General features: G+C 38.5%; 1 protein-coding gene across 1 annotated transcript in view; it reads right to left on the minus strand.

Moving 5' to 3' along the window:
* PLA2G4B (phospholipase A2 group IVB) overlaps window positions 1-14,393 on the minus strand; it is an 89,912-nt gene that overhangs the window by 26,543 nt on the left and 48,976 nt on the right. Inside the window, exons 4-8 of the mRNA XM_089523148.1 lie at window positions 8,903-9,034; window positions 5,709-5,767; window positions 4,315-4,357; window positions 4,029-4,092; window positions 495-622 (exon numbers count right to left, since the gene is read on the minus strand). Of these exons, the coding sequence (XP_089379274.1) occupies window positions 495-622; window positions 4,029-4,092; window positions 4,315-4,357; window positions 5,709-5,767; window positions 8,903-9,034 (426 nt within the window). The remainder of the gene's footprint in view (window positions 1-494; window positions 623-4,028; window positions 4,093-4,314; window positions 4,358-5,708; window positions 5,768-8,902; window positions 9,035-14,393) is intronic.

The following is a 14,393-nucleotide window of genomic DNA, read 5'->3' on the forward strand; positions in this document are numbered from 1 at the left end:
CTACATCAACCCATTTTTTTTTCAAATTCAGAAGTGATTGAAAAGTTATTTCAAGTTTTGAAAAGACCCAGAAAAGACACTGAGGGTCAGCAATATCAAGAGATAGGGTTTGGTGGTTTCTGTGGATGCAACGGTCATGTTAGGCTAAAAGATTTGTTTTTCGTCAGAGATCAGGGACTCCAGAGGCATATTGGGAGTTTCGGCAGGCTGCACAATTTAAATCCCTGCTTTAGTTCATAGGCAAATGTGATTTGTAAGTTATTTGAACATCATAGGCTAAAGCAAATGACTAGTGGGGAGGACAAGGTAGACTTGTAGTGGCAAGGAGGCACAGAAATATGGGGCTGCCTCTTAATAATCTTGTGCAGCACTTGAATCTGATGGGAAACAGAAGGGAATAGAGCTTTGAAAAGGAGTAGGTTCTGGTACAAATATACTTTTTACACTTTCCTGATACTGTGTCTGGACACAAAATAACTGACAGTGGCCATTACCTGAATCTTGACTTTTAGTACTGGTTCCCAAGTTTTTATACAATGGAAGCGGAAGGAATCTTTATCTTTGGATGTCTTCTGTGTTCCTTCATAGGACTCTTGCACAGTGAGCACAACATTTGTGTTGGCTAAACAACAACAACAATTCAAACTGTTAGGTTACATAATTGAAGAATTTGTAGATACTTTCCCCATGAAGACTCTATAAATTTATATTTTTTAATGTATAAATGTATAAATTCACTTTAAAACACCAAATGATGTGTAAATGTATAAATTAACTTTAAAACATGCTTACTGTGACATACATATGTTCTCTTCTGTCAGCTCCCTCTTTTTCCCATTTCAGAAATTAGACTGGCCTGGAATAAAACTTCAGTATTCAAAACCCACTGAAATTAAACTTTAATACTTATAATTTGAATATGAAATGTCACATCCCAAAGTGAACATGCTTACTTTACAATTATACACACACACACACACACACACACTGAATATTTTTACACATCAGCTATCAAATACATCATCATGCTAAATACTGCTGTATAAGAAATATCAAAATGTGCAAAATATTCAGTACTAAAATGAAAGGGTTGCTTATCGGTAGCTGTGGTTTTCAAGTGAACCTCTGTGCCCGCATATAAATGAGTTATGCACCTAGGCAGAGTCACTTCCTACTGTGCATGTCTCGGCCTGCAAAACAACAGTCCTTTCTGTTTCTAGGTCCACCATGAAATTTGATGATTGTCTTATCTTTTTAAATATTTATTTTAAATATATTTATATTTGTTTTCAGCCCCTGAAAAAGACCTAGTGTGGCCAAAATGCATTGAGCTTTTTAAACACTGAATAAATAGTTGACCATCTTAGAGCACATGGAGCTTGTCTCCCTTCTGTTTCCCACTAACTATAGAAAGCCAAAATTTGGCTGTACATTGAGACAGTGTAGGGATCTCTCCAGAGACATAATTGATAGTGGGCAGATGTCCTGGTTCATATGGAACTGTGACACTATTTTTGGAAGAAAATAGATATCTAGTCATAATACCACCTTGTCTTGATGGAAAACAAGAAAAGGCTCATCTGAACATAGAACCATGAGCTCACAGAGGGGGACAGTCATGAGAAATGCCACTTTAAGTGTGAGTAAACTTTCACCAATAAATGCCATTGCCTCAAATGGCTTATGGGCCAGCTGCAAAATGACCACAGATAATCACCATGATGGAGTAGATGAAGTCACTGGTGGGTAAAGGTACACTAGAACTTTGAGAAATGTCTTAACTACAGGATTTGAGAACAGCATGGTCAAAATGAAAGACACTGGATGATTTGCCACCGCCATAGCAAGTAAACTTTCAAAGGAAAAAAAAGCCAAATCCTGTTCATGTAAATTTAACAGGAAATGCAAAATGGTAGGTGCTCCTGCTAGGGAACCTGATTCTAATCTAGATAGTGCAAAGGAACAGAATTATAGGAAGTGGAACATTCCTTCCATAAATGCTCACATCAGTACCTATGAAGAATTTTCTCTATATCAGTAGTTCTGACATAATGGCATTGAAGAGGTATATGAGCATTCACACATACATGGAGAGGTTTTGGAAGCAATGGTATACAATTTGAAGGCATCTGATGTACCCCAGTACCTGATGCAGACACAGGCTGTTCTGAAGAAGACTCTGGTCAGCAGATCAAAGGCAAGGTTGGTACTAGTACCACCATCAAAACCAAGGGAGCCTCAGATACTTTAGCAACAGCTGTAATAGGGCCCATCAATGCTGACTGTGCTGAGCTTGATGGAGGCAAAGCCAATGGTATGGTGCAATGTTTAGAGAGGGCTTTGAGTCCTTTTTTCCTTCACGACAGAAGCACCCAGTTCATTCCTTAATATGGAACAATTCTCTGGGAAGGCTGGTCTTTTACAGACCAATTTGGAATGAGTTACCTTCCCCACTTTCTCCCCTCACACTGAGACTGATTCCTCCATTACCACAAGTGTAGTAGACTGTGGAACTAGAGGCTTTGAGCTCAACAACGCTATGGCAGAAGGAGGCTCCATAGACCTTGCTGCAGATGTCAAAACCGAGATGGTCATTGATACTAGAACAGCCACTGAGAGTGAGACTGAGGAGTTTATCACACGGAGATCTTTCCGTGTGCTAAATGTCATCAAATGCCCCCCAAACAACATGCAAGTGCCATGGGTGTGTTCCCCATGGTGCAGTTACAAGTGCATGATGGGAACTGAGCGGGTGCCACAATTCCACTTCCATAGCACCATAGGGGATCACACCCATGGCACTTGCATGACATTTGGGGGGCACTTAGATGACATTTAGCACACGGAAGGACCTGATCTCAACTTCTTAAGCTTAGATATGGTAGTTGACACAGACAACAGCAGTAAATTCTAGGTTGCCCAGACTGCCACCTGAAGATACTTCTCCCAGCAAAAGAATTTGAATCTCTGTGCCTGATCCATAAAATCCCAACAAATGACACAATTCTTTATAATATACCCTTCCCCCAAAACAAAAGAGGCACTCTAAGGTTGCATTAGAAAGCAAGCTTTTCTGACTGCAAACAGAACACAGCTTGGAAAGGGAAATACAGTGGACTCTCACCATCCATAGGCTTGCCATCTAGAGACCTGAGCATCCATGGAGAGCAAGCCCCATTGTTCTCTATGGCAGCACATGCATGTAGCTGTGCGAGCAGCTGCATGCACATTGCACAACCATTGGGGACAATGGGACTTGTGGTCCAGGTTTTTTTCTTATCTGCAGGATGGATGGGTCCAGAATGGATCCCCCGTGGATACAAAGGGCCAACTGTAGAAGACATAAAATCAGGCGGGGGAGGGGGGAGAGAAGGAGCAAATGGGGAAAGAATGTAAAATAAAGTAATTTTTTGTATAAATAGATAGATAGTGGTAAGAGAATGACAAAAATAGAAAGAGAAGTGTAAGAAGCAGTAGAGAGAAGAAGATGGAGAGAAACTGTGGGGCCAATAACTTGGTGGGTTGGAAGATGTGTGAAAAGAGAGATGGGTGGGGTTCCCACCAAGATACTCAGCTCTAGAATAGTCCAAATGGAGTCTCTGCACAGTACAAAACCCATTTGTATGAGGTACATACACCATGCAGAACAAATAAAATTATCAAATGCTGTCTCAGAACAGATATTTACATTTTTGTGATTAGCAAGTTGAAAACTTTTCAACTGATAAACACAGCAATAACAAATTGAGCAAATTTTAAAAGTTAATTATTTTTCATGTATTCATAAATGTTGATAAGAAGATCTATACTGGTGTCTGTCACCTGTTACATTTATAAATTCTTACATTAAAAATAATCAACTTTGCTAATGTGCTCTCCAATCATTCAGGTTGTCTTTCTAGTTAATTAAAAAAAGGTTTTCAATTGGTCGATCAAAGGTGAAAGTTCTAAGAAACAACACACAACTAGACACAAGCTGGTAATACACTAGTTGACATAATGTCTAAGAGAGAGAGAGAGAGACCAACCTTCCAACAGCTTCTCATTCTCTTCCCTGTTCAGCTTGATATCCAAGATGGAGAGTTCACGGGCCTATGAAAATGAAAGTTATGATATAAATCACTGCAGCTGGAATATTAGGACAAAATCCAATTCAAAAGCAATGGGGGCTGTTATTTAATTATGTCTTCTTCTCTTTCTTCTCTCCTTACAATTTGCAGAGTGCAGTACTTCCTAAGGAGAAGTATCCATAACAACACAGAATATAGAATAAGAATCAATATAATTTTAAATCCAAAAGAAAAAAAATCTTACCACTAGGACATCATTGGAAACCAGCTGTTCAGGAGGTCCTAGACTGAAATACAGAAAAGGAAAGAAATAAATCTGATCAAGGAAAAATTGTTTTTCATGCACAAAATTATTAAGGTTGTGTATATAAGGTGTATACAAAACATAAATAAATTTCATGTTTAGACTTGGGTCCCATATTCAAGATACAGTATCTCAGGCTGTATATGCAAATATTCCAAAATTTTTAAAAAAATCAGAAATCCAAAACACTCCTGGTCCCAAGCGTTTCAGATAAGAGAGACTAAGCCTGTATGTCACTTGGGAGTTGAGATGCGCAGCTTGTGAGCATCTGCTTTACAAACCAAAACAGGAACAGAGACAAGAAAATCAAAATATTTAATATAGAGACCTGATAGATATTATTGGCTAAAAATGAGTTAATTTGATTTGGAAAGGAGAACCTTATAAATGTGACTTTTAAGAAAGGTTTGAGGGTGACTACAGGGATTTTGGTAAAGGAAGGGTCATTTCTTACTTCTCAGATGATAAAAAGTTACACACAAATAGAAGCTGCTTCAAGCTTACAGCAACCTTAAACCCACATATGGAACTGACTCTTGAATAGGTAAGTTGTTCACCAAAATTTAAAGGGGTTTTTTTCCTCTCTGTGTTTAATAGACAGCACATGTCTCTCTGGATGCATGGATAGATCAATAATGATCAAGTAAATCATAATTATTCTAATAGTCATAATTTTAATAATATGAATTAAGAACAATAAAGTAATTTAGCTCATTGAAACCACTGTTATGTGCCTTCAAGTCAACTCTGACTTATGGTGACACTATCATAGGAGTTTCTTGGCAAAATTTATTGAGAGGAGGTTTGTCATTGCCTTCCTTTGAGGATAAGAGTGTGTGACATGTCCAAGATCACCCTGTGGGTGTAGATGGTTACAAGCGAATTTGAATTCTGCTCTCCTAAAGTCCTAGTCCAATATGCAGACCCATGAACCATGATGGGTCTCTCTGTAGTTCTTTATATGCAATATAAAATAATATTATTATCCAAAGATTCCTTTCTCTCATCGCATCACATTCACAGATACATCTGGCGGGAACATAGGAAAAGGCCTTCTCAGTGGCTGCTCCTAGGATTTAGAACTCCCTCCTATAGAGGTAATACTGGCACCCTTCTTGTTACCCTTTGATAGACCAAGCAATGCTAAAGTAGTGAGATCCACATATAGTCAAAACATAAAAATGTGTGAAGCACTATTAAAACCCAAATATTAACAGAAACATAGTAGCTTCTCTTAGCTAGTAGACAATCAAAGTAAAAGGAGAATTCCCAAGATTACACCAAAACCAGAACTTATTATTTTCTTCCTAGATTTTATCTAACAAAACACTTACATTTCCGCCAATTTGAATTCCACTTCCAGAGATTCATAATTATACGGACAATCTTCTTTCTGGGAACATAAAAGCCACTGACTAAATGACCAATTGCCTACCAAATGCAGAAATGGAATTTATGCAAAATGAACAGATACATTTCACTGAGCTCCTGACACAGTCTGAACGTACCTGGGATCCAACCACTGTATAGTTTACAGTCCTCTACTCAAGAATTACAAACGTTGCTATAAATTATCCATGTGCAGATGCAAAGACATATGTTCAGGAACAGGACCAGGTGCAAATTCTCTGACTATATACTCGCAATACTTATCCTCAGACTTTTGTTTTTACAGCATAACATGGATCAAACATGCCTGAGTTTTATATTTTCTGTGCAGCAATTAATATTTCTGCACTGAAATATTATTTTCCAAAAATACTGTAATAAGGATTTATTCTGCATAAAATTTGCACAATGTTGATTTGCATAGAAAACAGCATTTTATGCACATAAATCAGCATTTATGCATTAAAATATTATGAAGTGGAAAAAGATTATATTTTTGTAATATAAAAATGCTGTTTTTAGCACAAAGCAACCACATGCAAATTTTGCACAGAATAAGTCCTGAATTACGAATAGTCTTTAAAAATGCTGTGGTTTTCAAATATGTTCTTGTAGCAGGAAGAAACTCGCTGAAATTACTCACGGTACCTTTGAGAAGTATCTTAGGCCCATTACAGATGGGCGTAAAGTATGTCCTGGGGATGTACTAGGGTTAGGGTAAGTGCGTGCCTTACGCACGCACCTAAACCTAATACGTCCCCAGGACGTACAAAATGGCGGCGCACGTTCCACACGGGGTCTGCCATTATGACATCATGAACGTGCCGCCTCCAAAAGGGGCGGCGTAGACGTGACGTCTTTGCACCGCACGAGGGCGCATAGAGCGTCCTTTCCGCGGCAGTAGAAGGAGCTCCGAAACGGAGCCCTTCCACAGTTTGCGTCGCTGGCACAGCCTTTAAACGGCTGCGCCAGCGACACAAAGGAGAAAGGGGCCAAGCGGCCCCAAGGACACCCCTTTCCAGGCCGCAGGGAAGCGGCCTTTTGCCGCTCCCCCGCGGCCTGGAAAGCGGCGGATCGGGGCCCCAGAGGCTGCCATTCTGGCAGCTGAGGCCCCGATCCGGTGGGGAAAGGAGCACCTACAGGCCGCCCCAAATGGACGGTCTGTAACGCACCTTAGTAAAGAATTAGAGCCCTAGAAGAGGGAGCATTTAATCCTTTCTGCATACCACAGTTTTAATCTATTCTCCCTACCACCTCTATAAAGCTCCTACCGCTTCTGTTAAAAAATATAGATACCATACAGTTCTACATATCGCCTTTTTTGCTTTGTCCCCATACACACACACACACACACACACACACACAACCATCCTCTAACAGTCAATCATCCCATACATAAAATATCAGGAGTGATGCAAAGCCTCTTTTCATTCTTAAATTTCTGTTATTCTACACTTCTGAAAAATGTCTCCCTTTGCCACATTTATTTACTAATACAACTAAGGCTGATATTCTGCCAAGTTTTTTGTGGTTTTTTTGGGCTATTTGGCCATGTTCTAGAAGAGTTTCTTCCTGACGTTTTGCCAGCATCTGTGGCTGGCATCTTCAGAGAATGCTTGCCTGGAAAGGACTTGGGTGATCCATATATTGTGTGATCTGGAAAGGCAGAGTGATTTGCATGTGGATTGTTCTGTTCCAGGTAACACACAATATATACCTAAATCCTTTCCAGGCAAGCATTCTTTGAAGATGCCAGCCACAGATGCTGGCGAAACTTCAGGAAGAAACTCTTCTAGAACATGGTCACGTAGCCCAAAAAACCCACAAAAAACTATGAATGCCGGCCATGAAATCCTTCAACTTCACATCTGACAAGTTTGTTTCTTTCTTTGTTTGTAACACTGGGGTTTTTAATAAAGGGGTTATCCCATCCATTTGGGGGTTGGACTGGATGGCCCTCGTGGTCTCTTCCAACTCTATGATTCTATGATTCTATGATTTTGGCCTTTTATCAATTTTAATGGAACAGCATGGCTGCTGCAAACATTAGGCTCCCTAACTCTATTTTTGTTTATATTATTGAAATTATTTTTCTAGTATTTTATTGCAAAACCATGAATTAGCCCCTATAAATTAGTTCCTCTAGCAAGTTCATGTTCATTGGCTAAGTAGCTTAATGTTCAACTTTTTAAAAAAGACTAATGTTTTAAATATGTTTTAAACTTGTTCATTGCATTAAGCATGCTTTTACTCTATTTAAATTATCTTTGTTGTTTAAATTTTTTAAAACTTTTTTACATAGATTTTACCTGTATGCTGTCCTGAGATCTTTTGATGTTGAATGGGCTAGAAATAATTTGATAAAGAAATAAATGTATGTGTCTCCTCCTTCCCCACATTGTAGAATTACAACTGTTTTTGATGAGTACTAGCTTACTAAACTTCTTTCATCTTCTGCTGCAGTCACTGGGAATGTTTAAAAATAAATTAATAATGCTATGTACACTTTACATAAAATTGAATTGCAGATGTTACTTGTAAATCTCATCAAACAATACATAATAGGAGGTTGTTCATATTATTTTTCATAAGCAGACTTTAAAGTTGTTGTTTTTTTCAGGGTCAACATTTCACAAGGGAAATTCTCAGCAAATTTTGAGAGATACATGTGAAGTAGACATTCAGAATCTTCTTCTAGTTCTGCAGGCTCTAGTATCACATATTGTCTGACTGAACAGAAACATACATTGTTGGTCTCTCTGACTATGTGGTCTAATGTGTAGAAATATTAATTTCTGTACAGAAAATGCTGTTTTCTGCCCAGGACAACCATGTGGGAATTTTGTGCAGAGTAAGTCCCAAACTGTGAAGATTCTCATCAGTCCAGGATACCACAGATCAAGGTTTCCCAACACTTTACAAACATGTTTTCTGACAATGTTTTGAATATTTTATCCATCTCTAATTCTCCCTCAGCTTCATCTGCTGGACCTGACAGCAATTGTACTTCAGAGGCATAGCAAAGACTCAATAATTATAGTATTTACTAAACCAAAAGAATAAAAGCTACCTAAGCAGACATTCATTTGAGGAGCAAATATAGATAATATTGTTTTCAAGTTAACATTTTGGCCCTTACCTCTGGTTTTAAGGAGAATATTTCAAGGTCTGTTGCTCCAGGCTGGATTTTTGCCAAGTCAAACAGGACAGTAAACTGTGTGTCATCTTTGGTGACTGGATCAGCATCACAGACTTCCAACACTAAAATATTCTAGGAACAGAACACAAGGTTTATCAGAGTTGCATATTTCTTACCATAGAGATGATAGTCCAGCCATTCTTGCTTTATCTCTTCTATTCTATTTTTTTGTTCTTTCACCTCAATAGAATTTTTTTCTTCTGGAATAAATGGACTGTGGGTTGTATCTTATGGTAAATATTTAGTTAGTAAGTCCTGTTCTTGCTATTGCAAATAGGTTTAAGCTTACAGATACTTCCACATGCAATGATCACCTAAACTGAGTCTGTGTAATTGGAACAAAGAGTATGTATGACTGTGTGCAGCCTTGAAGAAGCAGCTATCTTCTTTCCTTTACAAAACCTGTAGAAGGTTATGGGGAAAATCCCAACTTTCTCAATTTCTCTGCAATTCCTTCCTTACCTTTACATCTATTATTTCTCCCTGTTCTTCAAGTGATTTGCATTTTATATGGTAAATGTTAGTTCTCAAAAATAAAATTAGGTAAAGTGTAATACAGCACATAATAGAGCATTTTTTATTTTATAGAATGATAGAATCATTGAGCTGGAAGAGACCACAAGAGCCATCAAGTCCAACCCCCTGCCAACACACAATCAAAGCATCCCCAACAGATGGCTATGCAGCCTCTGTTTAAAAACTTCAAACGAAGGAGACACCACCACTATCCAAGGCAGTGTAATCCACTGTCAAACAGTTCTCACTGTCAGGAAGTTCTTTCTAATTTTGAGGTAGAATCTCTTTTCCTGTAGTTGAATCCATTGCTCCAGGTCCTAGTCTCCGGAGCAGCAGAAAACAAGCTTACTCAATCTTCAATATGACATCCCTTCAAATATTTAAACATGGCTATCATGTCACCTCTTAACCTTCTCTTCCCCAAACTAAACATACCCAGCTCCCTGAGATGCACCTAATAGGGCACGGTTTCCAAATTGTTTAGCATTTTGGTTGCCCTCTTCAGGACATGTTCCAGCTTGTCAATATCCTTCTTGAATTGCGATATGCAGAACTGGACAAAGGATTCCAGTTGAGGTGTGAACAAAGGAGAATAGAGTGGCACTATTATTTCCATCAGCCTAAAATATATACAGTGCACCCACGTCATACATGAGCGTGCCTTACGCAGCTTTCAGCATATGCTGAAAGCTGTGTCGGAAAACGGCCTCATGCACCCTGGAAGAAGTAATGGGGCGTGCACCCATGGCATGTGTGTCGCACCGCGGCACGGACACCCCCATTATTTCTAATGGAAAAGTGTATGCATTATGAATTTGCTAAAGACAGGCACATCTCAGGGCCAAACTAGACATGACAAATATGCATTTGCATTTAAGTGCAGACTTAATGGAGTGTCAGATGGGGAAGCTGGCAATTATTTGGATCCCAACAAACAGGGATGGGGAAAGAATAAGCCTTTCTTTCCCTGCTGAAGTCCTGAGAGAAATCCTTCCCCTGAAGGTTATATTTGCATTAGGAGGACATTAATTGCTGAAGAAAATAATTGAATTCACTCTCCTCCACCCTTGTTAGTATCTTTATAATTATCAGCCCTCCTGGTAGCTGATAATACTTGCATTTTAAAAAAACCTGCATGTTAAATGCATCCTATCTTTGACACATCACAAGTGAACTCTGCCTCTCACAAATTATTAAGCAATGCTTTCAATGTCAAAACATGTGGCTTTCTCCATTTGATCTCTGATCTTGCCAGATTGAAGCTAAAGGAGAACACTAAATCAACCATCATTCCAAAATACAACATAAAGTTCTCCTCAGAATTTAAAGATAATGTTAAAAAAATGTACTGTCAAGCCTAATGGATGGCAGATGAAACATTGAAAGCAGTTAAGGACAAAAAAGAGGCAAAAATAAAAAGGTGACAGAAACAGGAGTCAGAACACTGAATTCAACTGTTCAGTGATTTGTGAGTAGATACAAGGAGAACTATTATAATAATCAATAAGGAGAAATAGAAGCTAGTAATAATGAAGGAAGAACAGGAGATCTCTTCCACAAAGGGAATTCTAAACCAACTAAAACACCATGGCCAAATAATAAGATGATGGGAACAAGACACTGAAAAACTATATAAAATATGAAACAATGGCAGATTAATTCAAGGAAGAATCATTTGAAGATGAAACTACAATTTTAGAAAGTGAAGTGGAAGCTACACCCAGAGAAAACATGGGAGAAATAAATTACCAGGAACACATGGCATACCAGTAGACCTCCTTCAAGAGTCAACCAATTTTAACTGTAATCTACCAACAAATATGGACAACAAAACAATTGCCCAGAGATTGGAAACACTCAATATACATTCCAATGCCCAAGAAAGGGAAAACCAGGATTTGCAGCAACCATAGAACCATTGCATTAATTTCTCACACAAGCAACATGTTACTGAAAATTCTAGTCAAAGACTTTTACCATATATGGGGTGAGAAAAGCCAGCTATCCAAGCTGGGTTCAGGAAAGGAAGCAACAGTAGAGAACATATTGTAAACATAGGTTGATTGATGGAGCAAATAATTTTAGAAGAAAATCAGCCTGTGCTTTGCAGATATAGCAAAGCATTTGATTGTATAGGTCATGAAAAACTATGAATTGCACTTTGAGAAATGGGCATGCCACAGCAGTTTGTCCTGCTGCATAATCTGTACTTGGAACAAATAGCTGTTATTAAGACAGAATATAGAAAAAAGAAACAGTTTCCACTTGGCAAGGTAGTTAGGTAAGGCTGCATTTTATTACCATATCTGATTAACTCATACACTGAACATGTCATACATAAAGCAGGATTAGACTCAGTGGAAGGAGGCATGAAAATTAGAGAAAGGTACATCAATAGCTTAAGATATGCAGATAACATGATACTACAAGCAGAAAATAGTAAAGACTTTGAACAATTACTTAGGAAAGTCAAGGAAGAAAGTGTAAATGTAGACTTACAGTTGAACATAAAGACATCAAAAATAATGACAACAGATGGTTTACATAACTTTAATATAGATGATGAAGACATTGAAACAGTGAGAGATTTTCCATATCTTGGCTCAGTTGGGAGAATATTAATCAGAACAGTGACTGCCATCAAGAAATAAAAAGACTTGGAAGGACAGCTATGAAGGAACTAGACACAATCCTGAAGTGTAAAGATATATTATTGAATATTAAAGTTAGGCTGGCCAATACCACTGTATTCCCAATTTCTATGTATGGTGAAAGTTGGACAATGGGGAAAACTAACAGAAGAATATGAACTCATTTGAAATATGGTGCTGAAGACATCTATTGTGGTGGAAATATTCCTTGTTGAAATAAAAAACTATAAAAAGATGGAGTCACCTTTGTCAGCCAGAGAGATGGTTTTTGAAATAAAGGCTTGGAGTTTAGAAAAACTAGAGCAAAGGAATAATGAGTGCATCTTGACTTGGATGGAAGCTGGCACCAGTAAAAAGACATAACATAAACTACTGAGATAAGGACACATAGTTGACATTCAGAAGCAAGGTTAGGAGGAAGGCTACAGGAGGGGGTAAGGAGTGATGATGCAGTTTTAATGTATGCATGTATTTCTGTTCTGATCGTAAGAATTCTGTATGTTTAAATTGTAATTAGCCAATCAGGTGTATAGAAGAAGCTTCTTTGTCTTGAATAATATAAAAAGAGCCATTTTGTCTTGTTCGGGGTCTCAGCTTTTGGAACTTGAATTCCACTGAGTTCATTGTTTTCCTTTGTCGACAATTGGAAATAAACTTATGGATTTTCAATTACTAGGTCCTCTTGCCAATCCTATTGCTCTGCAAATCCTAGAAATTTAAGTTTCCTGAAATTTCTGTTACATATTTGGCGAGCCAGCCAGGAGTAAAGGCAAGCAAGAATTGGCAAAGAGTGGAAGAACTTATCTTCCTGCAGGCTCTGTGTGTTTTTGGCATTGAGCGGACCCTTGTGAGAAGGCCCTGGCGCCATCCAACATTTTGATTGGAAGGGCTGAACATAAGGATTGGCTCAGTGGTAAGAACAGAGTTTAGCCTATGTGAGACCACTTAGTAATTTGAAAATTCACTGGGGGAAAAGGAAAGGGAAAAGTAAAAATAGAAAAAGAATCATCTCTTCAGGAACAGGTAAAGTATAAAATATAGGGAAAAGTGCACTAAAAAGGGAGCCTCGTTGACCGGTCCAAATCTTTGGATGCGAGTGGGAGAAAGGACCCCCTCCCTGTGTTAGCTGAGCCAGTAGCAAAAGTTCTGCCCAGAGAAGCCTTCTTGCCAAAACTCAGGAACCGGGCCCCTAGGGAACATAAGCAAGGAACTGGGAACTGAAAGGAGGTAGATTGTGGTGTAAGTATTGATTGCCAAAGTGTGGGATCAGTGTGGAAGTATAAGGCACTTGCTCAGTTGTGCTGGGGGTAGTTAATCTACTGATCTCCAAGTGCCAATAAATTGTTTTACCTTTTGTGTGGTGGCAAACATTTCCCTTCTGTGGTATTTTGTTTTAAATAGCTAGAAGTTAGGTGCTGGTGGAGAGTTGGAGGAGAGCATTGGTCTATTGTGAGTATAAATTATGGTTGTGATATTTTGTTTCATTCTGTCTGGTTGTGGTGGAGGCTTCAGTAAAGACTGTTGAGCTCCAGTAAAGAGTAAAACGTGGGTATATAACGTGTGGAATTTGTCTGTATGTAGTGTCTGAGATTTGTGGGTTTTGCAATCTGTCCAGTGTGTACTTTTAAATCCTAATCCTATAGTGTTTGCGCCTGTTGAAATTGTGCTTGTGGTCTTTTGTTGTTTTGTGTCTAAGGATGGCTGAGGAAGGTAAAACTCCTTTGGATTACATGGTTGGTCATTTTGATGAATGTTTTAGGAAAGGCATGGGGAAACGTTTGAAAAAGGAGCGATTAATCTTTTTGTGTAAAGATGTTTGGAGTCAGATTTTGCGAAATTGGCCGAGAGAGGGTAGTATAGATATTGACATTGTCTTGCAGTTGTATTCTAAAACATTGGAGCCAGAAAGAGGGTTACTCAATGATTATTTGTATATTTTCTATTGGTATAAGGCTAAAGGAAAAAGCCCACCTGGGTTGAATAGTTGCAGAGAATTGGTGTTTAAAAAGGATGAGAGATTAACTAGTATTAAAGAAGCTGTGTTCAAGGTTCAGATTGATTTGGCCCAAATTGTGGAAGAGATAGAAAAGATAGAGATAGACTCTGTAGAGAGAGGTGCAAATCAGGGAAGAAGGCCCCCACATGACAAGAAAAGAGGATTTTGAATTAGCTTTGTGTGTTAGACAGTGGCCAGGAGCAACCCAGAGGTAGAAACTTGTTGTTTGGGGAAATTGAAATTGAAATTATAAAAATTGGAAATTGCC

Source organism: Sceloporus occidentalis, unplaced genomic scaffold (genome assembly GCF_023333645.1).
Source record: "Sceloporus occidentalis isolate IW3139 unplaced genomic scaffold, rSceOcc1.0.p SCAF_4, whole genome shotgun sequence".
Taxonomy (NCBI): Eukaryota; Metazoa; Chordata; class Lepidosauria; order Squamata; family Phrynosomatidae; genus Sceloporus; species Sceloporus occidentalis.